The sequence below is a fragment of the Globicephala melas genome, chromosome X (assembly GCF_963455315.2).
Source record: "Globicephala melas chromosome X, mGloMel1.2, whole genome shotgun sequence".
Classification (NCBI taxonomy): domain Eukaryota; kingdom Metazoa; phylum Chordata; class Mammalia; order Artiodactyla; family Delphinidae; genus Globicephala; species Globicephala melas.
The window spans coordinates 14,975,692-15,003,640 of record NC_083335.1 but is presented as its reverse complement, the minus strand read 5'-3'; the positions used below and the strand labels follow the sequence as shown (position 1 = coordinate 15,003,640).

At 36.1% G+C, this 27,949-nt stretch overlaps 1 protein-coding gene and 1 non-coding gene across 4 annotated transcripts in view; both read right to left on the bottom strand.

Moving 5' to 3' along the window:
• PHF6 (PHD finger protein 6) overlaps window positions 1-27,949 on the bottom strand; it is a 52,307-nt gene that overhangs the window by 22,411 nt on the left and 1,947 nt on the right. For all 3 annotated transcript variants that reach the window (XM_030849081.3, XM_070044726.1, XM_060292796.2), the window contains exons 2-5: window positions 25,618-25,801; window positions 25,280-25,381; window positions 11,442-11,575; window positions 11,132-11,175 (exon numbers count right to left, since the gene is read on the bottom strand). In XM_030849081.3, coding sequence (XP_030704941.1) covers window positions 11,132-11,175; window positions 11,442-11,575; window positions 25,280-25,381; window positions 25,618-25,755 — 418 coding nt within the window. In that variant the 5' untranslated portion in view covers window positions 25,756-25,801. The remainder of the gene's footprint in view (window positions 1-11,131; window positions 11,176-11,441; window positions 11,576-25,279; window positions 25,382-25,617; window positions 25,802-27,949) is intronic.
• On the bottom strand, window positions 10,894-11,000 carry LOC115848392 (U6 spliceosomal RNA). Its single transcript, XR_004037661.1, has one exon. It is a non-coding gene; the product is annotated as a U6 spliceosomal RNA (small nuclear RNA).

Genomic DNA, 27,949 nt, shown 5'->3' with positions numbered 1-27,949 from the left:
ATGCGTTAATATACGATATTAGCTTTTCTCTTTCTGACTTACTTTACTCTGTATGACAGTCTCTATGTCCATCCACGTCTCTACAAATGACCCAATTACATTCCTTTTTAGGGCTGAGTAATATTCCATTGTATATATGTACCACATCTTCTTTATCCAATTGTCTGTCAATGGGCATTTAGGTTGCTTCCATGACCTGGCTATTGTAAATACAGCTGCAATGAACATTGTGGTACATGACTCTTTTTGAATTATGGTTTTCTCAGGGTATATGCCCAGTAGTGGGATTGCTTGGTCGTATGGTAGTTCTATTTTTAGTTTTTTAACGAACCTCCATACAGTTCTCCATAGTGGCTGTATCAATTTACATTCCCACCAACAGTGAAAGAGGGTTCCCTTTTCTCCACACCCTCTCCAGCATTTGTTGTTTGTAGATTTTCTGATGAAGCCCATTCTAACTGGAGTGAGGTGATACCTCATTGTACTTCTGATTGGCATTTCTCTAATAATTAGTGATGTTGAGCAGCTTTTCGTGCGCTTCTTGGCCATCTGTATATCTTCTTTGGAGAAATGTCTATTTAGGTCTTCTGCCCATTTTTCGATTGGGTTGTTTGTTTTTTTAATATTGAGCTGCACGAGCTGTTTATGTATTTTGGAGATTAATCCTTTGTCCATTGATTCATTTGCAAATATTTTCCCCCATTCTGAGGGTTGTCTGTTTGTCTTGTTTGTAGTTTCCTTTGCTTTGCAAAAGAATCTACGTTTCATTAGGTCCCATTTATTTATTTTTGTTTTTATTTCCATTATTCTAGGAGGTGGATCAAAAAAGACCTTGCTGTGACTTATGTCAAAGAGTGTTCTTCCTATGTTTTCCTCTAAGAGTTTTATAGTGTCCAGTCTTACATTTAGGTCTCTCCTCTATTTTGAGTTGATTTTTGTGTATGGTGTTAGGGAGTGTTCTAATTTCATTCTTTTACATGTAGATGTCCAGTTTTCCCAGCACCACTTATTAAAGAGGCTGTCTTTTCTTCATTGTACATCCTTGCCTCCTTTGTCATAGATTAGTTGACCATAGGTGCGTGGGTTTATCTCTGGGCTTTCTATCCTGTTCCATTGATCTATGTTTCTGTTTTTGTGCCAGTACCATATTGTCTTGATTACTGTAGCTTTGTAGTATAGTCTGAAGTCAGAGAGTCTGATTCCTCCAGCTCCGTTTTTTTCCCTCAAGACTGCTTTGGCTATTCGGGGTCTTTTGTGTCTCCATACAAATTTTAAGATTTTTTGTTCTAGTTGCGTAAAAAATGCCATTGGTAATTTGATAGGGATTGCACTGAATCTGTAGATTGCTTTGGGTAGTATAGTCATTTTCACAATATTGATTCTTCCAATCCAAGAACATGGTATATCTCTCCATCTCTTTGTATCATCTTTAATTTCTTTCATCAGTGTCTTATAGTTTTCTGCATACAGGTCTTTTGTCTCCCTAGGTAGGTTTATTCCTAGGTATTTTATTCTTTTTGTTGCAATGGGAAATGGGAGTGTTTCCTTAATTTCTTTCAGATTTTTCATCCTTAGTGTATAGGAATGCAAGAGATTTCTGTGCATTAATCTTATATCCTGCAACTTTACCAAATTCATTGATTAGCTCTAGTAGTTTTCTGGTGGCATCTTTAAGATACTCTATGTATAGTATCATGACATCTGCAAACGCTGACAGTTTTACTTCTTCTTTTCCAATTTGTATTCCTTTTATTTCTTTTTCTTCTCTGATTGCCGTGGCAAGGACTTCCAAAACCATGTTGAATAACAGTGGTGAGAGTGGACATCCTCGTCCTGTTCCTGATCTTAGAGGAAATGGTTTCAGTTTTTCACCATTGAGAATGATGTTTGCTGTGGGTTTGTCGTATATGGCCTTTATTATGTTGAGGTAGGTTCCCTCTGTGCCCACTTTCTGGAGAGTTTTTATCATAAATGGGTGTTGAATTTTGTCGAAAGCTTTTTCTGCATCTATTGAGATGATCATATGGTTTTTCTGCTTCAATTTGTTAATATGGTGTATCACGTTGATTGATTTGCATATACTGAAGAATCCTTGCATCCCTGGGATAAATCCCACTTGATCACGGTGTATGAACCTTTTAATGTGTTGTTGGATTCTGTTTGCTAGTATTTTGTTGAGGATTTTTGCATCTATATTCATCAGTGGTATTGGTCTGTAATTTTCTTCTTTTGTAGTATCTGTCTGGTTTTGGTATCAGGGTGATGGTGGCCTCATAGAATGAGTTTGGGAGTGTTCCTTCTTCTGCAATTTTTTGGAAGAGTTTGAGAAGGATGGGTGTTATCTCTTCTCTAAATGTTTGATAGAATTCACCTGTGAAGCCATCTGGTCCGGGACTTTTGTTGGAAGATTTTTAATCACAGTTTCAATTTCATTACTTTTGATTGGTCTGTTCGTATTTTCTATTTCTTCCTGGTTCAGTCTTGGAAGGTTAAACCTTTCTAAGAATTTGTCCATTTCTTCCAGTTTGTCCATTTGATTGGCACAGAGTTGCTTGTAGTAGTCTCTTAGGATGCTTTGTATTTCTGCAGTGTCTGTTGTAACTTCTCCTTTTTCACTTCTAATTTTATTGATTTGAGTCCTCTCCCTCTTCTTCTTGACGAGTCTGGCTAATGGTTTATCAATATTGTTTATCTTCTCAAAGAACCAGCTTTTACTTTTATTTATTTATTTTTTTATGGTACGTGGGCCTCTCATTGTTGTGGCCTCTCCCGTTGCAGAGCACAGGCTCTGGATGCACAGGCTCAGCGGCCATGGCTCACAGGCCTAGCTGCTCCACAGCATGTGGGATCTTCCCAGACCGGGGCACGAACCCGTGTCCCCTGCATTGGCAGGCGGACTCTCAACCACTGCGCCACCAGGGAAGCCCTCAAAGAACCAGTTTTTATTTTTACTAATCTTTGCTATTGTTTTCTTTGTTTCTATTTCATTTATTTCTGCTCTGATCTTTATGGTTTCTTTTCTTCTACTAACTTTGGGTTTTGTTTGTTCTTCTTTCTCTAGTTCCTTTAGGTGTAAGGTTAGATTGTTTGAGATTTTTCTTGTTTCTTGAAGTAGGCTTGTATAGCTATAAACTTCCCTCTTAGAACTGCTTTTGCTGCATCCCATAGGTTTTGGATCGTCGTGTTTTCATTGTCATTTGTCTCCAGGTATTTTCTGATTTCCTCTTTGATTCCTTCAGTGATCTCTTGGTTCTTTAGTAACGTATTGTTTAGCCTCCATGTGTTTGTGTTTTTTACGTTTTTTCCCCCGTAATTCATTTCTAATCTCATAGCACTGTGGTCAGAAGAGATGCTTGGTATGATTTCAATTTTCTTAAATTTACTGAGGCTTGATTTGTGACCCAAGATGTGATCTATCCTGGAGAATGTTCCATGCGCACTTGAGAAAAAAGTGTAATCTGCTGTTTTTGGATGGAATGTCCAGTAGATATCAATTAAATCTATCTGGTCTATTGTGTCATTTAAAGCTTGTGTTTCCTTATTAATTTTCTGTTTGGATGATCTGTCCATTTGTGTAAGTGAGGTATTAGAGTCCCCCACTATTACTGTGCTACTGTCGTTTTCCTCTTTTATAGCTGTTAGCAGTTGCCTTATGTATTGAGGTGCTCCTATGTTGGGTGCATACATATTTATAATTGTTATATCTTCTTCTTGGATTGATCACTTGATAATTATGTAGTGTCCTTCCTTGTCTCTTGTAACATTCTTTAAAATCTATTTTATCTGATATGAGTATTGCTACTCTAGCTTTCTTTTGATTTCCACTTGCATGGAATATCTTTTTCCATCCCCTCACTTTCAGTCTGTATGTGTCCCTAGGTCTGAAGTGGGTCTCTTGTAGACAGCATATAGATGGGTCTTGTTTTTGTATCCATTCAGCGAGCCTGTGTCTTTTGGTCGGAGCATTTAATCCATTCATGTTTAAGGTAATTATCGATATGTATGTTCCTATGACCATTTTCTTAATTGTTTTGGGTCTGTTTTTGTAGGTCCTTTTCTTCTCTTGTGTTTCTCACTTAGAGAAGTTCCTTTAGCATTTGTTGTAGAGCTGGTTTGGTGGTACTGAATTCTCTTAGCTTTTGCTTGTCTGTAAAGCTTTTGATTTCTCCATCGAATCTGAATGAGGTCCTTGCCGGGTAGAGTAACCTTGGTTGTAGGTTCTTCCCTTTCATCACTTTAAGTATATCATGCCACTCCCTTCTGGCTTGTAGAGTTTCTGCTGAGAAATCAGCTGTTAACCTTATGGGAGTCCCCTTGTATGTTATCTGTCGTTTTTCCCTTTTTGCTTTCAATAATTTTTCTTTGCCTTTAATTTTTGCCAATTTGATTACTATGTGTCTCAGTGTGTTACTCCTTGGGTTTATCCTGTATGGGACTCTGCGCTTCCTGGACTTGGGTGGCTATTTCCTTTCCCATGTTAGGGAAGTTTTCTACTATAATCTCTTCAAATATTTTCTCGGGTCCTTTCTCTCTCTCTTCTCCTTCTGGGACCCCTATAATGCAAGTGTTGTTGCATTTAATGTTGTCCCAGAGGTCTCTTAGGCTGTCTTCATTTCTTTTCATTCTTTTTTCTTTATTCTGTTGCACAGCAGTGAATTCCACCATTCTGTCTTCCAGGTCACTTATCTGTTCTTCTGCCTCAGTTATTCTGCTCTTGATTCCTTCTAGTGTAGTTTTCATTTCGGTTATTGTATTGTTCATCTCTCTTTGTTTGTTCTTTAATTCTTCTAGGTGTTTGTTAAACTTTTCTTGCATCTTCTCGATCTTTGCCTCCATTCTTTTTCCGAGGTCCTGGATCATCTTCACTATCATTATTCTGAATTCTTTTTCTAGAAGGTTGCCTATCTCCACTTCATTTAGTTGTTTTTCTGGGGTATTATCTTTTCCTTCATCCGGTACATAGCCCTCTGACTTTTCATCTTGTCTATCTTTCTGTGAATTGGGATTTTTTTTCAAACATACTTTTGCGTATGTTTCAAACTTCCTATAATGAAAGTTTATAAAGTGTGCTAAAACAAAGATGAGTGTAAATAATGCCTAGCACAGCACTTTGCACATGGGTAGTCAACAAATCTGGTGAATCAAAGAAAGAAAATGGAGTCAATTCTAGCAAAGAGCACAGTATGAATACACTACTAAAATTTTCCGAGTTAAATCACACAGTTTAAATTCTATTATCTTCCAAGGAAGAGCACATGAAAAGATGAGTGGTAAGAGAGGTAGGTAGAGTTTTCAAGGAATAATGGTTACAACCATAATGATACAGAATGTAGTATTTACTGAGCAACTTACTATGTGCCAGGCACATTGCTAAGAGCTTCACATGCATCATTTCATTTAATTCTTACAATAATCCTACAGGTGGGTTTTTTTTAATCCCCATTTTACAGATGCAGTATTAAGGTTCTAAGAGATACTAAATAACTTGCCCAAGATCATGTGACTAGTAAGTGGCAGAGTTAAGATTCAAATATACATCTGAATTCAAAGCCCATATTCAATGAGTGTACAAAACTGCCTTTCCAGTACTTAATAAATCTATTCAATGCACCTAAATTAAAAAGGTTTTTAAACACTTTGATACCATATTAAAATCTCCCTAAACTTCCACTTAATAAAAGTAATGTAGATTGGAAACTGCAGCATAATCTAGAGAAAAAGAACAAGGGAAAGAAAATATTAAGGGAGTATTAAACCAGGCAAAGGCTTGAATCTACATAAATGACAACACACTTTCAACATACTTCCAATATAACTATTTCCTGAAACATAAACTGAGATATGATTTGACAAACACCTCTAATAAAGCTCCCAAATTGTCCATCAGGGGCTCCACCAAGTCCCTGATTTGTTTACACTGTCTCAGAACACCTGGGATTTTATGGTCACTGTAACTGTGGCACTTATCACTAATTTCAGACTTATAAAAATCTGTAAAAAAAAATTCCTATATACCCTTCACCCAAATGTTAATATCTTACCATATATACGTTATCATTCATTCTCTCTATCCATATACCTTTTTCTGAAAGGTTAAAGAGTAAGATGCAAACATGATGCCCCTTTATCTCTAAGTACTTCCATGTATCACCACTGTATTTTAATCAGTTAGTCACATATCTGCTGCTAAATTCTGTAACTCCCCCCAGAGTGAAACCCTGTTTTATTAATTCATCTTTCTCTACTGACACCCAGCACAAGAGAAGCTACAGGACAAGAAGTGTCACCCCAGAACAAGTGACACGTTAAATACCGTTCTTAGTTTCAAGCCAAAGAAAATGAATAAGTTACAAACATTTCTCGAGTACCCATCCCATGCAAAACATTCTATATTGGGTAATTTAAGAAGTATAATAAACCACAAGTTTGGCTCCTTACAATTAAGAATTTAAACTGAGCTGAGGTTATGTTTGTGATGATGATTTACATTCTACACATTCTTGCTGTGAATATCTAACACCCAGCATCTACTCTAGATACTGTTTTCTATCTCTTCACAGATTACTTTGATCCATATAAATTATTTAATGCAAAGACCGTAATACCCTTAATGAAAATGATTTTAAAAGAACCACCATTCATTTGTAATCACAGTTCCTTATAAGTAGTCATATGTTTAGTGATGACAAATTACCATATTAAAGTACTTCTACAAAATACAGACTGGCATCTGTTACAAGCTAAAGCTATTTGCTATTGCGAACATTTGACATTTTTGAAATATTGCTTTAAAAAAAAGGTAAAAGGGCTTCCCTGGTGGCACAGTGGTTAAGAATCCGCCTGCCAATGCAGGGGACATGGGTTCGAGCCCTGGTCCGGGAAGATCCCACATGCTGCAGAGCAACTAAGCCCGTAAGCCACAACTACTGAGCCTGCGCGCCACAACTACTGAAGCCCGTGCGCCTAGAGCCTGTGCTCTTCAACAAGAGAAGCCACAGCCATGAGAAGCCGGCACACCACCATGAAGAGTAGCCCCCGCTCACCTCAACTAGAGAAAGCCCGCGCGCAGCAATGAAGACCCAACACAGCCAAAAATAAATAAATAAAATAAATTAAGTTATTAAAAAAAAGGTAAAGGATATACCTATTATCTAAACACAGGCCAACGGGGGGGGGGGACATAAGATGTAGGATTTAATTCTGGCTATTCCTGTCCATTTCTAACATATAGGAGGGCACTACACCATTTTAAGCACTCAATCACCACATGTGGCTAGTGGCTACCATATTGGACAGTGCAAATATAGAACATTTCCATCGTCACAGAAAATTCTGCTAGACAGCATTGTTGAGCCATTAATTCTCCATTCCCTTGTAAAAAGCCCTGCACCTTTGAGGTCCATGTCATTCAACTAAACCACTGCTTCCCAAATTAATATGCATACAAACCACCTGGGATCTTGTTTAAATTCCTATTAAGTAGGTCAGGGGTGGGGCTTCAGATCAGGCATTTCTAACAACTCCCAGATGACGTCCATTCTGCTGGTCCACAGACTATGCTACCTTCTTCCTCTCCTTCTTGCTAATAATTGTCAACTTCCAATCATTCCACTCACACATCACTTTCTTTAGCACACAGCTCACAGCCCTCTTCTCCATCCTGACCCCTGCCCATCATGCTGGGTGATTTCACTATCCACATGGACAATCCAAGCAACACCCAGCCATTCAGTTCCTTAGACTTCACTGATGTCCTCCATCAACCACCTAATCCCTATAATCATACCCAGATACCTCATAGTCACCTAAAAGGATTCTACCTCTGAAATCACTATATCATACTTTGGAACCACAGATGATTGCTTTCCCAAGTACTTTCATTCTCATTGTTCTTCAATCTTACCAGGACCTCCAGTCTATTAATTCCTTTCAGTTTCTTTACTCTCGCAAATATTCTAAACTCCCTTATCCCTTTACTCTTATGTTGAACCCACTTGGAAAAATTCCGATTCTGAATGAACCAACTAGATACTTTCTCTATTCTACACCCAGGATCCTGTACTGCTGTAGGAAATGTCACACAACCTGACTGATGGCATCACTTTATAAATTCACGGTTACCAACCTCAACTGGTCCAATTCAGTCCAGAAACTTTACATTTCTCTAGGCAAACTTCCTCCCCTGGTCTTCACAACTATTCTTTCAAAACAACTTCTCTCTCCTTCAACTTCCAACCCTCACCCCTCCCCCTACATTCTCCGTCACAGAGAAAACAGACCTGATAGGAACCACTTATCCTCTTCCTTCTCTCCTATTACAGTGGAAAGGACCTCCTTATCACAGGACAATTGTTCCACTTGTGCACTGAATCCTCCTTCTTGTACCTTCAATCTCTTCTCGTTCATTGGATCCTTTCTTGTAAGCATTAACAACTAATCCCCCCCCCCACCAAAAAAAAGGCCAACGAAGTGAAAGAAACCAATCTGAAAAGGCTACATACTGTATGATTCCAACTATATGACATTCTGGAAAAGGCAAAAGTATGGAGGTGGTAAAGAGATTCTCAAATTTAATATTTCAAAGCACAGTTCATGTTATATCAAGCTAACATGACAGACTGAATTACATAGTATTTATCGTTTTGAGTATTAGCAAAGTAGGTACTGAGCCACAAATGGCAAAAACGATCAAGAAATCGCCAAAGGTATCAATTCCTCTTTGCTGTATAGATTACTGCCATACAATTCTCAAAGACAGTCCCTGAAATACAATCCTATAAACCCCCAACATAAATTACAATCATAAAGTAGCATATATGTTTCCCATTAGAATAATGAAATAATTGCAAGTTCTGTTTCTGACAAAGCACTCAATATCTAATAAATTCAAGCTAGATGAATGTGATAAAAGTCAAAATTCAATAAACAGAAACTCTGTCATACTTTTAAACTGTAATATTATCCTTTCAAGTTCTACAAGATGAGTATAAACATACTACATGTGTCAATAATACAGGGAACCCAAATGTGCTACCAAACTATACACTGAACCCAAAATTCAAATCAATCGTATCACAAATTTGAATTGTAGTATTCCTGCCAGCTATATTGAAAGAAAAGTCCTCTTGGGACTTCTCTAGCAGTCCAGTGGTTAAGATTTCACCTTCCAATGCAGGGGATGCAGGTTTGATCCCTGGTCGGGGAACTAAGATCCCACATTCCTCAGGGCCAAAAAACCAAAAGAGAAAACAGAAGCAATATGGTAAAAAATTCAATAAAGACTTTAAAAATGGTCCACATGAAAAAATCTTAAAAAAAATGGAAAGCCCTCCTGAAAAGCATGAATTTAGATCTTCCTCATTAAAAAGTTTCTCAAAGCAAAAAGGTGGTCAAAATTATTTTTATGTAGTCTGCACTGACTTATCTCTACCACTAGATGGTACTATCAGCCTCAGAAACTGAGGAAATAAAAGGGGAGATGACTATATTAATCATCGTTGCCACCCTCAAATATCCTGCCCCAGTATGCTGACACACTTGTATTCGTCAGATTATTAAGTCTCAATCCTTGCCTTTTCATATATGCTCACTACAATTGTGAAGAGAATCAAATAAATCCGCTGTTAAAACCTGAAGCAATGAAAGGTGGGAAAGCTTACTCTTAACCTTTCACGAAAGGTTTTTCAATTCAATTACAGAATTAAGTGAGGAAAAAACTGAAGGAAAACACTATAAAGTTTATCAGTTGTACTTTATCACCTCAAAAACATTCTGTTCTTATTATTTGTCCAATATGTTTACCTTAATGACAAGTTTTTGCTAAACACTGAATTTTTAACCAGCACTTCTAAAGTATTTAGACCAATCTGGTCCTGAAGGGGAAACAATACTATTTTGTATTATAAAACCAAGATCTAAGAGATCAAAAAAGGGCCACAAATTTTAATATGCTAACACTGATAACTAGGTAAGTCTTTATAAAAGCAACAACTTCCTAAAACAACAGGCTCAAACCATTCTTAATGCTAAACAACACGTTCTCAGAAGCTAACAAAAACTTTAAAGATCTCTAATCTAAATGGAAGGATAGAACAATCTCAAATTAAATCTAAGCCTTTTTATATTGCTAGTAAAAGTATCAAAACCATCTGTTTGAAAAGGTTTGAAACAAGTCAGAATTCAATTTGAGAACTTTCCCATACCTTTTAAAGACCAACTACAGCTTGGCTAACTATACATGAACATGACTATCCTGGTTTTGTATAAATTTAAGTGGAAATAAACTATAAAACAATTTTAAAACTTTGTATTTTAAAAGTGATTACCTCTTATGAACATGTCTGTATTAAGAAAAAGAAGTACTACAATGTGAATAAAAATTTAACAGAAAGCCTGTTTATCACAAAATGCACTAGTATCCCCAGTTCACGTTTTCTTTATCTGACAGTAGCAAGGTTTCTAATTATTACCTTTACAATCTACTAACATACTTACCTGAACACAGAAATCTGTAACCACTAGCATCATTTCCCCCTAAAGATAAATACATTCTCAACATACTCTTCATAAGAATTTTGGGGTAAAAGTTTTCTTAAAAATTCAGATCTTTTTCACTATGTACATTAGTTTATTTGAATGCTTCTCTCTCTTTTTTCCCCCTCATAATGGTTCATTCATAACTTGAATAATTTTTATAGGGCTTAAACTTAAAAGCGAACAGAACGTGTTCTCTATACTTAAATATCTTAGTTATAAATCTTAATAATAGGAATAAAAAGGGAATTAATTTACAGATATAATAAAACTGCTCTCAAAAGGCTTTGAATCTCTGTAGGAACTGGGTTAAGCATTCTATTTTTTTTAATTGAAGTATAGATGATTTACAATGTTGTGAAAAATATGGAACGCTTCACGAATTTGCGTGTCATCCTTGCACAGGGGCCATGCTAATCTTCTCTGTATCGTTCCAATATTAGTATATGTGCTACTGAAGAAAGCACCCGAATGCTTTTAATTCTTCAAAATGTATTCAATATTGAGATATGTCTTGTGGTAAAAGTCAATACAGTATAATTCACTCATATTTTACTCAAATTTCCTCTTGAAATTGAAAAGTGGCTGAATAACGTACCTTCAGAGTTATGTGCAGTTTTCTTGTGTTTTCGGCAATAAACCCTACAAAAAATGAAGAAATTAAAAGTAAACAAACCAAATTCATTTTTCAAATTAAGAATGAGCAGTACACTTCACCCCATTCACAAGCTGGATTCCAAAAACCTTATCATTAAACTTTCTATGCCATTTCTCTAAGCATTAAATTCCCTACCAAAAACACCCTTTACGATGATGATGAAATGCTTTGAAATGGGAACAAATTTTTACAAAGGCCTAAAGAAAGTATGACTGTTTTAAAAAAACTAAAAGAGAAGTTAAATAATTACATGTAAATTCCTTGTGAAGGTTTCTCTCGTATCTGAGCTTTATCATGCAATGCACAGTGGTAGTGGTATGTCCTGTGACATGTTTTCACATCACAACCAATTGTAGCTCCAGGACAATGGCACAAAGAACACATCTACAGGAAAACAATAAAATAATATTATTAGTGTGTGATTTTGCTATGGCTATGAAATCAGGTTAGAGGCATATCAAATCTCTGTCAAGGAAAACAAATTGGTTATTGAAAAGTTCTGTAACTAATAATGCTACTTTTCTTGTTTTCTCACCCAGAAATAATTCAAATCAAATTCTACTGGGAGTATTTTTTCCCATGTTAAACTATGACAAAATTAATGGAATATTATTAATATCTATTGGTTCATTGTGGTTAAGAGAAAATCTGAAATGTTGCAAATCAGGAATGTAAGCTGTAGACCTTTTCACAATCCAGATCTTCCTGGAAATGAGTAACTGGAGAAAATGGCTCATTCCAGAAAAAATTTTCTTTCACATTTCCACTTATCAATGAGAATTTTTAGAAAAAAACTCACATACTATTTGGAAACCTGGTAAAATCAATTTCAAGTGAGGGAAGGAGAGAAGATAAAAGAATTAGGTAGATTTTCAAATACCTCGAGCCCTAAAAATATTTTGTGATGTCAAATTGATTGTGAAAACATGCTCATCTATTTTAATTTAATCTGTTACTTACCTCTCACATTATGAAGTCAAGGAAGTAGATAAAACAGATTCTTTCAAGATATTTTAATATACCTTACCTTCTGACTTTATTGGATAATTCATACTGTTTAACTAGCTCATGTCTAAATTTAGAAACAAATTCTTTAAGAAAAGTACATAACAATGACTGTTAATGGTTTTGATTAACATATCATAGTATACGGTACTGAGTGGACTTTTAATCAGGCTGTCTCCTAAGCTATAAATGCCATGCAAAAATAAATTCACAGTAAGGTAAATCTTAAAATCTGTTCATTTGTTTCTTTGTTGTTAGATGCCTCATTTGGAACTGTTCTCCTTCCTCTTGATTAATTTTAACATAAAGAACATCCTAATTTTTGCATTACTTGGCTCCTAAGCAATTTTAGTGTACCAAGAGGCTAATGTAAATTCTAATAAATTGCCTTACATTTCTCTAAGCAAGTCAAACACTCAACCTCTCATTCAAGCTATCATTTAAAAAAGACTCCTATGTAAGTCAGAAACAAACATTCTCAATACAGGTACTTCCCAGAAAACATGATGGCCAGTGCCCATTATTAATGCGAAAGAAATACACCACTTCCTTAAATAAATATAGAAACTTCAAAGCAATACTGTAAAAAGAAACACTGTGCCAAATTATCAAGCAGGGAAAGCTGTTAAATGCTTTTGGGTGGCTTATAAATTCTTGAGGAGGTGGAGCATTTGTACTACAACTTATTTATGAGGTTCTACTATTTTGGTAAATTATACTTCTAATCAAAAAAATCATAGACTTACAGAAATTGTGGAAAACACGAAAGAGCACAACGAAAATTAAAAGATCACTCATACTCACCAAGTGTAGACACCATTACAGTGTTGCTATGCTTACGTGAAAGTATTTTTCTATGTAATTTTGTACATACTGTCACTTGGTTTTTAACTTAATAAATTGAACATTACCATTACTTCATTAAGAACTGTACTGCAAGTAGCTCATTTTGAAATTACATCGAAAATGTGTTTGCATGGGTACATTCTGAAAAAAATTATTGAGTTCAATGAGGAAGCAAAAATAAAAGGAGAGGTACTGTTAAAAATCCTGTAGAGGCTCGGCACTGGCAAACACAGTGAGATGGGCACTCTCAGATACTGCTGGAAATTGGTATACTCTCTGGACAGCAACTTGCTTTATTTATCTTAGAACTTATTAAAAGTTTATACTCTCTGATCCAGTAATTTTCCTTGAATTAATCTAGTCTACAAAATAAATCATACTTAAACGATTTATATGCAATCATTTTCACTGCAAAGTTGGAATAGCCCAAAATGTAAAACCACCTGTGGAAAACAACCACTGAAAAATGTTTAAATAAATTACGGTACAACCATATGTAGGAATGTTCTTTACTCTTTTCAAAAACATTTTAATGGCATGGGAAAAGGTTTATGTATAACATTAAGTGAAAAAATAAAGCAGGATGCAGAGTTAGGTATGCTAATTATGTTTACAACATATACTCTGAAAATAGGTGGAAGTAAACATAGCAAAATGCTGAGTGACTATCTGTGTGTGATTGGTTTTCTTCTTCATCATTTCATATATTTTCTGATTTTTCTACAAAGGGGAAATTACAAAAAATTATTTAAAAACCATTGGAAATACTCTAGCAAATGATTTCAATACCCATCTCTCAGTTTACTGAGAATAAGAAGGAAACCAAATGCCCAAAATATATCAAAATGTGTTTTGGCTGGTTATAAGTTCAAATCTGCCCAAAGTATAACCAGTTAACTACAGCAACTCACAACAAATAAAAATTTTTTAAGTGAGAAAAAGCTTATTCTCATTTTTGTCAGTTTATCTCAAGGAAGAAAAGAAAGAGGAAGATATCCCAATAAAAATGTTTTCAGAGAGTGGAAGATTCTTCTCAAGCCTAGGAGTAGGAATTTTTCTTAATTAGAATTCACAGGATCTATTTTATGCAGCATTCATACACAAGCAGGTATTTCTGCTTGTATAAGAAATTCTGGCAAAGTACTAAGAAAATACCAAAAAAGTGTCCATAATAAAACTAAATATAAAATGTATATCTGCTTGCGTACCTATGAATACAGAATGGGAACACTACTGTGTTCAAGACATCACTACTATATTGCAACACCTGAAATAATTCTTTTTACTTGAACGCCTATGGGACTTAAGATAGAGTATTCATTTTGGCTATTACCATTTTACTTCCTTGTATGACTAATTTATCTTTATAAATGTATAGACTTTATCCATCAAGTGCTTCTAGAACGAGTTTTTTGGAAGACAAACACTGTGACTTACCATGTAGTACTCAATTATCGAGAATGAGAAGGAAACCAAATGCCCAAAATATATCAAAACGTGTTTTGGCTGGTTATAAATTCAAATCTGCCCAAAGTATAACCAGTTAACTACAGAAACTCAGGTTACTCTGTTATTGAAGATTTTAATATCATATGGCATATCTTTTTCTCATTCACGTTTCTAATACCTGCAGACTTGACATAATTATCCTAAAATACATCTAAAAATATTTTAAAAGTCTGATTTGGAAAGGTGAAATTGCGAACAATCCAATTGAAGGGACACAGAATGAGCAGAGAGAATCAAGAAGAGATAAAAAGAAAATTAAAGAAGTTGAGAAAATAGATAGGTGGCTAGTATACTTTTCTTTAAAAAAAAGTATTATGGAAAATAAAACAAAGAGGACTTCTATTGAAAAAAAAGTAGAATAATAGGAAAACGGGCCCCCCCGACACAGCAAGGCACCAGTTGGTTGGACCTGAGTGATGTTATCCTGTATTCCTCTTTACACAAAACATTTATTTGCCCTCCAATCTGTCACAGGCCCTACTGGGCCCTCAGCAGAACGAGTGTCATGCTTGCACTGTAGCCAGGTTGCTCTCCATGTGGGCAAATCAAAGTTAATCTGACAGGAACACATTTCTCAAGGACAGTGGCGGACTTCCTCTTCCCTGAAAAAAGGTCTGTCCCACATATCAAATATTCTGTTGAAGGCCAACTTCCTGTCTTCAATATAGGTATAAATGTCAATTCTCAGCTTATCCTGCCTATACCCTGATTTCAAGTTCTTTAAATAGAGGTGAAAATTTCTTTGTTGTTAATGATTTTTCTTTTACTTTTATTCCTCTATTCAGTTTGCTACCTAGTAGACCTAATAAATTTCAATAATCCATTACTTCTTCCAAAATGGGGAGATTAGAAAAAGAGACTCTTATAGATGTTTACATATCATACTATCTTTTTAAAAAATGTTAATAAAAATTATATATATTTAGGATGTATACGTTTTAATATACATATACATAGTGAAATGATTACTAGAGTTGAGCTAATTAACATATCCATCTCTTCATATAATTGCCATTTTTTTAGTGCATGTGGTACAAGCACCAGAAATCCACTCTCAACAAATTTCCACGATACCATAGGGTATTATTAACTACGGTCATCATGCTGTACAGGAGATCTCTAGACTTATTTATCCTACATAACTGCAACTTTGTACCTTTTGACAAACATCTCCCATTTCCCCCACCCCTCCTGCCCCTGGTAACCAGGGTTCTACTGTCTGTGAAGCTTTACTATGTTAAGATTAAGTTGTGCCACACAAGCAGAGTCTCAAGGAGCTGATCCACAGACGAAAGAGGAACTAAGTCACGCATGAGAGGAGACAAACGGAACTGAAAGGACTATGACTTAGCTAAAGTCCCGCTGAAGACAGAGGCTGGGACATACCTGCTCCTCAGTCAACTGAAATAGGCCAGGACTGAAATTCACTTTGCAAAAGGAAGAAGTCTTAAGTTAATAAAAGGAAAAATACTGCTTTCTTAGTTGCTATGGGGGAAGCTCAGGGAAAACTCAACTAAGACCACAGACAGAGACAAGGCAAAACAAATGAGATTGACAACTTCTAGGACAGGCAGAAAGAGAAGGCTCTTGGGGAAAAGCTCTAAGTCTTAGCTTGCTCAGCTTAACTGCTGTATATCTACTATGCATGTCAGTAACTGACCACCAGTGTATAAATATAAATTCTCACAGCCAAGTACTTACTACTCTCAAGATACCTGCTGCAAGAAAACTGCTACAAATGTACAGAGAATGAAAGAGGTTTCAAAAAAAAAAGTCTGTAGGAAAAAAAAACAAAAGCAAAACAAAGAAAAATCAGAGGGACTTCCCTGGTGGTCCAGTGGTTAAGACTTCACCTTCCAATGCAGAGGGTGCGGATTCCATCCCCGGTTGGGGAGCTAAGATCCCACATGCCTCGGGGCCAAAAACATAAAACAGAAGCAATATTGTAGCAAATTCAATAGACTTTAAAAATGGTCCAGGTCAAAAAATCTTTTTAAAAAAAGCACTTGGGAGTTGGGAATAGTGTACCTAGGATATTTTCACAGGAGAAACGAGACAAAAATAAAGTGAGAGTAGTTCACCTTACACTGGTGTTTGTTATTCTGTGTTATTTTTAATAACAGAAAACACTACCTCCGGTTAAAACTAGAATGGAGGACAGTGCGGTTGGGGCAAGTTTTCAGAGCTGCCTAAAAAATGCTCCTAACTCCAGGTTCATTACTTTATATAGAGTAATACCTCACATATCCAACACAGTCAGAAAACAGAGTAACCTCTGAATTATCTGGTTAGCAGATGCTGTCCACTTGATTTGTTAAAAACCCCTAAAAAAAAATTACCATTGCCCGGAAAGGTGGAACATGAACTCATAACTGTTTCTGGTTTATCCTACAGCTACAATTAAAAAATATATATATACAGCATTTTGAAGAAGGTCTCAAAAAATACAAACTTAATAAAATATTCTTAATAAGGGTTATATAATAAAATAATTAGGTCTAAGTAGAAAGCTAGAAAGCAAAAATGAAATCTGAAAGCTGTCAAAGTCACTGAAAAGTGATTTGATAGATTAGGACCTTAAATTCCAAGTGCTTCTAAAAAACAGGGCTACTGAAAAGCACTTGTTTTTTACTAAAGTAATAGATAATTCTAAGCAGTTACTGAATAAATAATTTCAGAAGTCTCTTGGAAATCAGAGGGCAAGTAAGCCTGTCAAGCTCTTACTTAACCTAGTCTCCTGACCTAGCTCTCAATATCACATACTCCAACTCCATCCAACTTTATGAATCATCATTATGAGGAATATAAAATTATCTTATCGGAGCTTTTGAAGTTTGTTTTATTCATCTGAAAGATTCAGAGTTTTTCTGAGCTCAGATCTTTTTGTTTAAGCTCTTCTAAGATGTAGGTCTTTCAGGCTGAGGGTACTCTAAAGTGCCACGCTGCTTACTATACTTAATCTGTGAAGAACACCAACTACAATCCATGCTCAAATAAGTACCAAGACATCCCCCCAAAACCAGACATAGATTATTTTATACTACTGGTTTGGGTTCTCTTCCATTAGCACAAATAAGCGAGAAGTGATTATATAATGACATAAATTTACAGTATTCTCAATTACAAAGAAGTATCAATATTCAATGAAGGCAAAGGAAAAAAATTTGTGAATTTTTTAAAAATTAATTTATTCAGTAATAGTCAAAGACCTGATTGTCTTCATCATTAGATCTGAAGTTTCTCTTTGGCCTCACATTCATTCTCCTTAATCACCTCCAAAGTAAAACAAAGTTCATTTTATATAAACGACAGGTAAAGTATCTGCGCACATTTAAATTAATCTGCATGCCATAACGAGCTTGCAAAAAATTCACATTTATACAAACACATTCATGACGCATGTACACTTAGTTACACAGATGACAACGAAGCCAGTGAACAAATCTTCAGGAAAAAATTTACCTGTTTTTCCCCCAAAATACTGTAAGGCAAGGATCCTGCAAGCCCAATTCGGCCCATCACCTGTTTTCATAAATAAAGTTTTACTGGCACACAGACATGTTCACTTCTTTGTGTATAGTCTGTGACCGCAACTGAAACAATATGGCTAGCAAAGCCTTAAATATTTATTATCTGATCCTTTACACAAAGTGTCCCAACCCCTGTCCTAAGGCAATGGTCCGTAACGGAAAGTGTTCATCAAAAATCACTTGGGAATCTTTTTCAGAAAATACCTATCTGCAACCCACCCACACCCCTTTCTGGTTTAATAGTTGGTTAAGTACCAGTGCTCTAAGGATTTGGTAGCACCATTAATTACCTGGCATCTTCTGCTTCTTTGTATGTAGTAAGCAGTGGTTGCGTTCTATACACTTTGGGTGCTCCATTTTACCCTTACTGAATGCCAAATAAGCCACACACACTCTACTTTAAATAGCACTGGCATTTAATATTCATTTAATACTTGTCAAAAGTACTTCCTCCTCCTTGAAACTCTTCCCCCTTTGAGTTCTACAGCATCATTTTCCCAGTGGAACACACTTCAAATGTCACTTTCTATGAAGTCTTTTGACTTCTCAGGTAAAATTAATTATGGTCCTCTCTCCCAGCTCCCCTGTGGCATTCTTTACATACTTCTAAGGCTAAAGTACATTTATTCATGATTGCATACAAAGTGTCTAGCATTGTGCTTGGTACAAAGTAGGCACCCAATTAAGTATCTGATAAATGGACAGACAGATGATTTCTAGAATCTAGATGGAGGCCTTGACGAATACAATGCCTGAGGAAAACAACAAAAATTTAACACCCTACTGGTAGAGTGAAGGTTGAAGAAACATGAAAACGCCCTTGTTTGAGGCATACACAGCTCTCCACCATCCTGAACAAATAACCAACCTGATTTTTCCCTCTAGATTTCTCTCCTTCCTCTTCAAACTGCTAGAGCTGCAAACAACACTAAAACACTGATTAACCAAAACACAGGAATTTTATGCTTATACTATTACTTCCGTGGTCAATTTACACCTAGCCCATTATTTAAGCTTCACACTATCATCCAATTGAAGCCCTTCCCTCCTTCAAATTCAGCCAACAGTTAATGAGTGCCCACTTACTAGAGTATAACTGAGCACAAATGATACGCCAAGCATCATGCTAAGTGTTTTCCATGCATTTCCCCCACTTAATCCTATGCTGGGCAAAGAAAATACAGTCTGCTCTCCCAGAGTTCACAACACAGTGGAGAAGAATGGCTTGCGCACGTGTAACAAGTACAATGCATATTGTTAAACTCTATGACAGAGGTGAAGGTTGAGTTAGACTCAGAAACAGACAGAAGTTCTGAGAGGCAGCTAGGAGATGAATAACATCTGTACATGCACAGATATGGGGACAAGCAGAGGATACTTGGGAAACCGAGAGGAGAGGGGATGACATTAGGAATGGAAAAAGTGGGTTAAGGTACGACTTCTGAAGGGCAGATATTATTTTGTAGGCAGTAAGGAATCAGTAAAGGTTTGGAGTCAGGAAGTGAGTGATACTAGGTTATAAAAGTAGAGATCAAGTAAATACCAGCAGTATGTTGGAAGGATGGGAAGAGGAAGACTGGATACAGGGTCGCAGTAAGAAAGACAAGAGGGCTGAGACATCCCAGAAGTAGAATCGATGTGACTGATGTGGAAGAAGGAAGAACTGAAGGTAAATGATTCAGAAAGAGAATCTGGTTTCAGGGTAGGGAGATGATAAATACTGGTTGAGTTTAAGATGCCTGCAGGACATCTATGTACAGCAGACAAATATGCTGCCATTATTATACTTCATCCTCCACAATGACTACTGTGTATCACCTGTCTCCTGAAAAATCCTGCTTTACCCCTCCTATCTAAGTTGAAATTCCTGCTAATGTTTGAAGACCCTGTAATCATCCCACCTTTCTCAATTCTAATCCATTACTGCCAGTCTCAATGACCCATTCTGTTATAGTTAACCTATTTCATGGACTCATCCTTTTTTTTTTAAACTTACCATCTCTAGGAAGTAGTCTTAACCACCTAAATTGGCAAGATCCCTCCCGCACAGAATAAAAAGGTGTATCTATAAATTGTCATGTATGCAGATTCATGGCATGCCCAATATCTAGATCATGAACTCTCAAAATGAGACACCCTGTTTGGGGTGCCAAGCACTCTACTGGTACTGAGTAAATAAACTAAACACTATGTAAAATTTGTCTTTTTATTTTCAGAGGCTACAAAAAGTATCTTGAGGGCAATAGAGACTTGGCATATTCTTACATAGTATGTATGTAGGATTTTTGTCCCCAAAACAATGCTATTAACAGAATATATTAATAGGAGTCTGATTATGTCCTAAGTTCAGTACTATTTCCATCTTTATTAGAAAACTTCTAAGCTCTAATCATTACATTTTTTAAAATGTGATTTTTGGTTAGGTAGCTTAAAAGGCAGTCTAGTATAACCTAGAGAGTAAGAGTTCTGGCTTTGGAGATTAAGAGTTCTGGCTTTGGAGTTAACTGGCCCTGGATTCAAATTCCAGCTCTGCCACTTACTAGCTATATGACCATAGTCAGGTTACTTCTCTGAGCCTCAGTTTCCTAATCTGTAAAGTGAGAATGAATACCTTCCTATCTCACAATATGACTGTAAGGATTAAAAAGGTTCATGTATTTAAAGTACTTAGCCCAGTTCCTAGCACATATTAAGTGTTCAATAAATGTTAGCTATTTCTGCTACTGAAAAAAGCAGGAAAAATGTTCAAAGGACTTCTTAAGACATGTGAGTAAAATTTAGTTTGAAAAAGGGAAAGTTTAGGAATGACCTGAGGATAGTCATCAAGTTTATGAAGGACTTTTCATTTTTAATATAGAAAAAACCAAATATTTCTTTTAATGGAAAGAGGCAGACCTAGAATAAATGACTCTAACTTAAGTGAGATACTTGAGTTATACAGGAGGATGAATTTCGCAACTGTGAAGAGTGTTATATAATACTGGTCCTGTTTCAGGTTGCTTGGGTAGAATCACAATTTCTTGATATATTTAAAATAAGATAGACAAAAAAATCTATGTTACATGGCTTTTAGGTAATCTTGCCTAAGGGGAAGGAAAGTGAACTAAATGGCCTCTCAACTCCTTCTGTTCCTAGAGTCTGTGATATATGTGACATAGGTACCAATTTTAACAGTAACTATCTGATGTGGATACTCTTTTTCTTTTCTTTTCCTTTTTTTTTTTTTTGGTGGGATCTTAGTTCCCTGACCAGGGATTGAACCCTGGTCCCAGCAGTGAAAGTGCCGAGTCCTAACCACTGGACTGCCAGGTAATTCCCCCGATGTAGATACTCTTAATGATCTCACCACCTAGTTTCATCCAGCAAGAGTATGTTCTTCAAATATACTCAAGTGTCTCCTTAAACAAATGAAAACGGCAACGATAACTCATAATCTTACTTGGAAATTTGCATTTCTTGGCTAGATGGCTGGAGAATAAGCGTAGATGGTACAGATGTGGTGTCTCCACATATGAATTCAAGAGGAACTAGAAACCATTCTGGAAAAAAAAAATCTGTCTTAATTGCAAAAACAGAGTCTCCAATTATAAAAACCTTAGTAGGCTGGCAAATGTCTCCTGGTCCATCTTGGTGCTTAAAGGTGATGTAAAAGAGATGAATATGTTCGTGTGGAATGGCTTTCCTCCCTGATCCTTGTGGCTGACATGAAAATCTTGGAAAATGGCCTATGGCAGCAAGAACACACTTGCCACCCATACCTCCTGCTCTACTGTGAATTCCCATCCTCTCAAGACTCTGACCCATCTGGCCGCCTATATACTTTCACCTCAAACCCCAGACTCTTCTCTCTATACTTTTCTTTGGGGCAAGTGAGAACCTCTGGAGCCAGCACGAGATACAGACTGGAACCTGTCTTAAAAGCACCCATGGACCAGCACTCCTGTTTTTCATTATTTTCAACGGGAATTCATGACCCACTTTTCACCTAAAATCTAGATGAACAGGAGCCAGGGCAGACTCACAGGATAAAATGCCTTAAAAAGTCAATTATGGAAACTGATTATCTAGTTTACACGTAGCTTACCTACTTACATGAAACTCTTCACTTTTTTCTCCCTTTCTATTTGATTTATGGCCCTTTTATTGCTTAGACAAATCTACAAAGGGAAAAGTAAATAAGAAAACCAAAATCTGGAATTTTGGTTACTTGATAGTATTTCACGTAAAAATGATGTAATGGAAGGGACAAAACTAAAGGTTAAAAGGTGACTTAAAAATTATTTCAAAATTGGGCTTCCCTGGTGGCGCAGTGGTTGAGAGTCCGCCTGCCGATGCAGGGGACATGGGTTCGTGCCCCGGTCCGGGAAGATCCCACATGCACCGGAGTGGCTGGGCCCGTGAGCCATGGCCGCTGAGCCTGCGCGTCCGGAGCCTGTGCTCCGTAACGGGAGAGGCCACGACAGTGAGAGGCCCGCGTAGCACCAAAAAAAAAAAAAAAGAAAAAAAAAGAAAAAAAAAATTATCTCAAAATTAAACATACAAATGCTACTCCAGTCCTAGCCCCTATGTAAATTATTTAAATTCTGACATTTTAAGAGAAGGAAAGGGAGCAAAATTATATACCTGGCTCAAAAGTTCTCTCCTTCTGCCACTATTCCTCAATGCTGGATGCCCACAGCCTCAAAATGGCTACAAAACACCTTTCCTAAGGGAATTCCCTGGTGGTCCACTAGCTAAAACTCCATGCTTTCACTGCCAAGGGCGCAGGTTCAATCCCTGGTCGGGGAACTAAGATCCCACGAGTCATGCGGCACAGCCAAAAAAGAAAAGAAAAAAGAAAAAACCCACACCTTTCCTAAGGTAACTCTTTATATCTCTTATAGCACTCTTTAGTTATGCAACATCACTGTTTAGTAAGCAGTGATACAGCATTATCCGTTTACTGTTGGTGACTTGTCCTAAGTTATATAATGTGTCAGTGGCAGTTATTTAAAAACAGGCCTCGAGAATTCCCAGCCCAGCATCCTTTTCATTAGCCTACAACAATATTAGCAGGATCTTATTATTACTTACGAACAATAACTACAACAGGGGCTACCATTTATCAAGTTTTAACCATGTACCAGGTACCATGCTAAATCCTGTATCGTCTCTTTTTTGATTCTCACAATATCCCTGGAAGGCAAGTACTACCGTTATCTCCTTTTGGCAGGCGAAGAAAACATGGTGTAGAGAAGTAAATCAACTTGCCCAGGGTCACCCAGCTAGTTAGTTACTAAAGCTTGTGGTCTTAACCTCCAATACTGTTCTACTCCCTAGATCAAGGAACAAGCTTAGTTATTTATAACTCACTACACTTGGGCAAAAAAATTAACTCCCTACACCATACCATTAAAAATTAATCAAAACCATTTATAATAGTGAAATCTGTACAAAGTTCTGATGCTTTCTGCACAAACAGGTACAAATAAATTAAATCTCCATTGAATTCAGCAATACTGCCAGATGTATGCTGCTGCTTCATATAAAACTAGGCACTGCATTTGTTAATAACACAGTAACATCAGGGACCAAAACTGCTTCTGTTCTGACTAGAGCAGCCATGTCAAATAACAAAAATGCTAACAAGTCAGGATGTAGATGCATTTTCCAGGAATATTCATAATGCCAAGGAATAAATAATGGGGTGATAAGGGTTACAGTACAACTAGCTTCAAGTAAATAGTATTCTTTCTTTGTACCCAAAGTTGTTTTTAAGGACTAGGAAATAAAAACATAACTGCTCTGGTTCTCAAAACTCAGCAAGCCACAGTAACATGAAGAAATCTAAAACCACCAAATTAAAAAAAAAACTCATTTTTAAAAAAATGCAGCATTCTATTGCTATCTACAGTTTTGAGGGTGGGGAATATAAACATTTTCACAGTTAAGGTCTCACTACAACAAAAACTGTCTGACCTCTGAATTCCCATTTGTGCCAATACTGATTCTAGGGTTTGAGACTATTTATCCTTAAAACAAATCTCAAATGTTATCTTTGAACTTCTTCATATTGCTTTTCTCTTTTTTTTCAACTAATACTAGAAAACTGACTACTTTTCAAAATAGATTATTCCTGACATCAAAATGATAGCCCCCGGGCTTCCCTGGCACAGTGGCACAGTGGTTGAGAGTCCGCCTGCCGATGCAGGGGACACGGGTTTGTGCCCCGGTCCGGGAAGATCCCACATGCCGCGGAGCGGCTGGGCCCATGAGCCGTGGCCGCTGAGCTTGCGTGTCCGGAGCCTGTGCTCCGCAACGGGAGAGGCCACAACAGTGAGAGGCCCACGTACCGCAAAAAAAAAAAAAAAAATGATAGCCCCCCTTTCCCATTAGATTCTTTACGAAATATGAGATTACTTAGTGCCTAGGAACATAGATATATGTTCTGCCAAACCCATCTTTAAAATAATGAAACACTTGATAGTGGAGCTACTGAAGGTACATTTACAGATGTAATTTCAATAAAGAGCTCAGAGGAGAAAAATAACCAAATGAGAAGACACTGTCTCAATGTAAACCATAATGTATTAAATAGCAACAGAGACGACACTACCTCTCCAACAGAGCAATACAGTATCTTGCCAAACTGGTTACTTGGTAGTGAAGACAACTGTAGGAACATTACACTTAGCACAGCTTCAGAAAAACTGTAAGATTCACCAAAAGTTATCCAAAGTCAGAAATGCTGTGTTGTATAGCTGAACCATGGTAAAATACGTTGTGCAGCAACTACTAACATTTTCCTGTTGAAAGGGTTCTGTCATCTTCATTTGTAATGATCACAATTACTTTATTAATGGAAAATGAAAACATTTCAGAATTTTAATTATCAAAATATACGTGAATGAAGACTTTAACACATGAAATATTCAAATTAAGCAAACTGCTTGTTTTGTAAGTCAACATGGCCTCCAAGAAGATTTTAATTCTTTTTGAAAAGAAAAAAAATGAATATACATATTGATTCACTCCTTTTTCACTGATTGACAAATAAGTTAAACCTAGCCTTGCAATTTGCTGATTTGGGGAAAAAAATAAGACTGCAATTAAAAAAATTACACTCAGTTAATAACACGATACACTCTAAAATAAGCAATTTCCTCCTTAATGAGCTTAAAGTAAGTTTTATTCTCAAGAGGCAGAAATACCAACTTACCAGCTTCGTGCCTCTTTTAATTTCCTTTTGGACATCTTCAATAGAAAATCCACCAAGACTTTCGTTATCAGAGTGTGATGATACCAAAGCAGATGAAAAGAGCTATAAATTACATTTAAAAAAAATTAAGGTTCATATATAAAGAAATTACAGTGAAACAGTGAATAAGATGCTAAATTTAAAAGGAAATATTCAAGTAAAAATGGCACAGCATTAGGGAGAAACCATTTCTTAGAAGTTTAACTGGTTTTGCTGTTTTGTTTTGTTTAGTAATCAGGAATATTCATTATTAAGATTCTCATGGTTTCAGATCTCTTGGTTGCTGCGGGCATACTTACCATGCACTTATGGTGTGCTGCCACCTTCTGGTTTTCAGATATTAGTAACTGTCCACATTCCTTGTCTCTATTTGACTTACAAAAGCCACATTTGCGCTGTCTTGTAGGCCCTTTTTTCTGTTCAACTGAGCTTGACATGATTTTTAAATTGCCTTTAGAATGCCACTTTATGTCTCAAGAAATGCTACAGAGAATAAGAAGGGCAACAAAATGGTTAATTTTGTTTTAAAAATCAGTTTACACAGTAATATAAATTGCTTAATATTTGACCTAGGTCTTAATATATGCACTTAAAAATAGCTATTTAGTATAGACAAATTAATATTCAAACCTCTGTAATTTTAAAAAATGTACAGCATATGCATAAAGATAAGTTAATGAAGTACTGAGAAAAATCAAACTGCTCTCAAATTAAGGGACATGTGAAATAATTAGAACTATTTCTGCATGGATACATAAAACACGAACAGTGTATGATATTAAAATAGTCATCTGCTGACATAATTAATGAAAAACATTTTTCATGTATAGCTAGCTAGGTGCCCCTTCCAGGAGACAAAGAATTATACATCTAAGAGCAGAGCAAAAACTAATAAGAGAACTACACAATATCCAGGGTGAACAGAATTCTGTAACTGCACAACTCCTTAAAGCTCACATATTGATAATCCAACAAATGAGAAATGAATTTACATAACCATGACTTTGGAACACTTATTTTTAAAAGTTGAATTATTTTCAAGTTTAAAAAAACCATGTATACATCTTTATTAGTTTTTGCTATTGTATTCCTTTTGCAAGTAAGGAAAACATTCAGCTTTACACCAGTCTATTCAAAAACGCAGACTTTAGGAACCAATCATTTATAAAAACAACTGTATTACCTGACTCTGAGAGTTACTCCAAAAATATGCTTATTAAAGTTACAAACTGACAGTCGTGTTCTAAATGTAGTAACTTTCATACCTTAATTAGTAATACTGTATAAAGAAAGGAAAATTTTTCTGAATGAGCCTTAAATTTAGTCAAATTATAACTATAGGTAGTATAGTCAAACAAAAAAAGGGAAGAAAAGCTCTAACATGGAAGGTTTCAGATTTAGATCATCAATCTCAACATGGATTCTTCAGAAGACTATAAACAAATGTAGAATCAGTTATTTGAATTGTGGAGGTTTCCCAAATCAACATAACTAAGCAGTTCAGGACCCAGGTTACCACAACACACATTACAGTCAATAAAATCTCAAATTTTTGTGTTAACATTTACTAAATTCTTTCCATTCCTCCATACATTTGAACATTTTCAAAATATGTTGAAAAAATGGACTCACTAACACTACACTGTTTCTTTCTGAGAAGCACTTGCTCACCAACAAGAACAGGAGCAGTTGGAAGCCAGCAAGGTGGTAGCTGCAAACCATTCAGTGCTTTACAATGTAACAATGCAAATACTTAAAACTGAACACGAAGTCACAAAGAAACAGGTCTTCTCAGCAATTTACATCTAGGTTTTTCTCTTTAATGAAACTTCAAAGGCCCTGACAGTCTCTGCATTGATGGGTTTAACAAACTCTTAAGGCTATTTACAATTTTAAATACTTCACTCTTCCAAATGGCATCGGATACTTTACAACAGTACTGTATTCATAGCACTGGCTATAAACCGTGAAACTGATTGAAAACAGGCAGCAAATACTTTTAGGATTAAAGAAAAAAAAAAAGAACATAACAGAGAAACAAAAGAAACAAAAGGGGAAGTGTGTTTGCATTTGCTCAGGCAAATATGTGTTCAGTTGCTTTATCAAGAATGTAGCTGCCAACATCTTTAGAATTAAATATGCAAAACATCAAAATTCATAAATAGCTCCAGAATTTGCTACTTGAGTTCTAAATTAGCTTTCTTTACTACTGTGCAATGAACAGTAAGCACTCTGAAAGCACTGTAATGTATTCAGCATTTCTCCTGGTCATCCTTGGCCAGCTGAAAGGATGGCACATTATGAATCCAATCTATACAGACGTCTTAATGTGTAATTTCTGTACAACCTTAGCATAAGCTATAAAAACAGCTTAAGACAAAGTAAATTCCTAGATTAGAACATCACTTTTTATTCTTAAAATTAATTCTGAAAATGGTGTCCCCAAAATTCTACCCATATTGAATCCTGCCTCTTTCCATTTATAAACAGGTAAATTTCTCATCCTAATTTTGAGAACCTACTTTTCTAGGTATCAAAGACCCCAAAATCTAAAAGAGAAAAAAAGGTACACTTTATTTTGCATTCAAAAATACTCTAGTGTATTTTTCCTGTAATCAGTTTAAATATAAT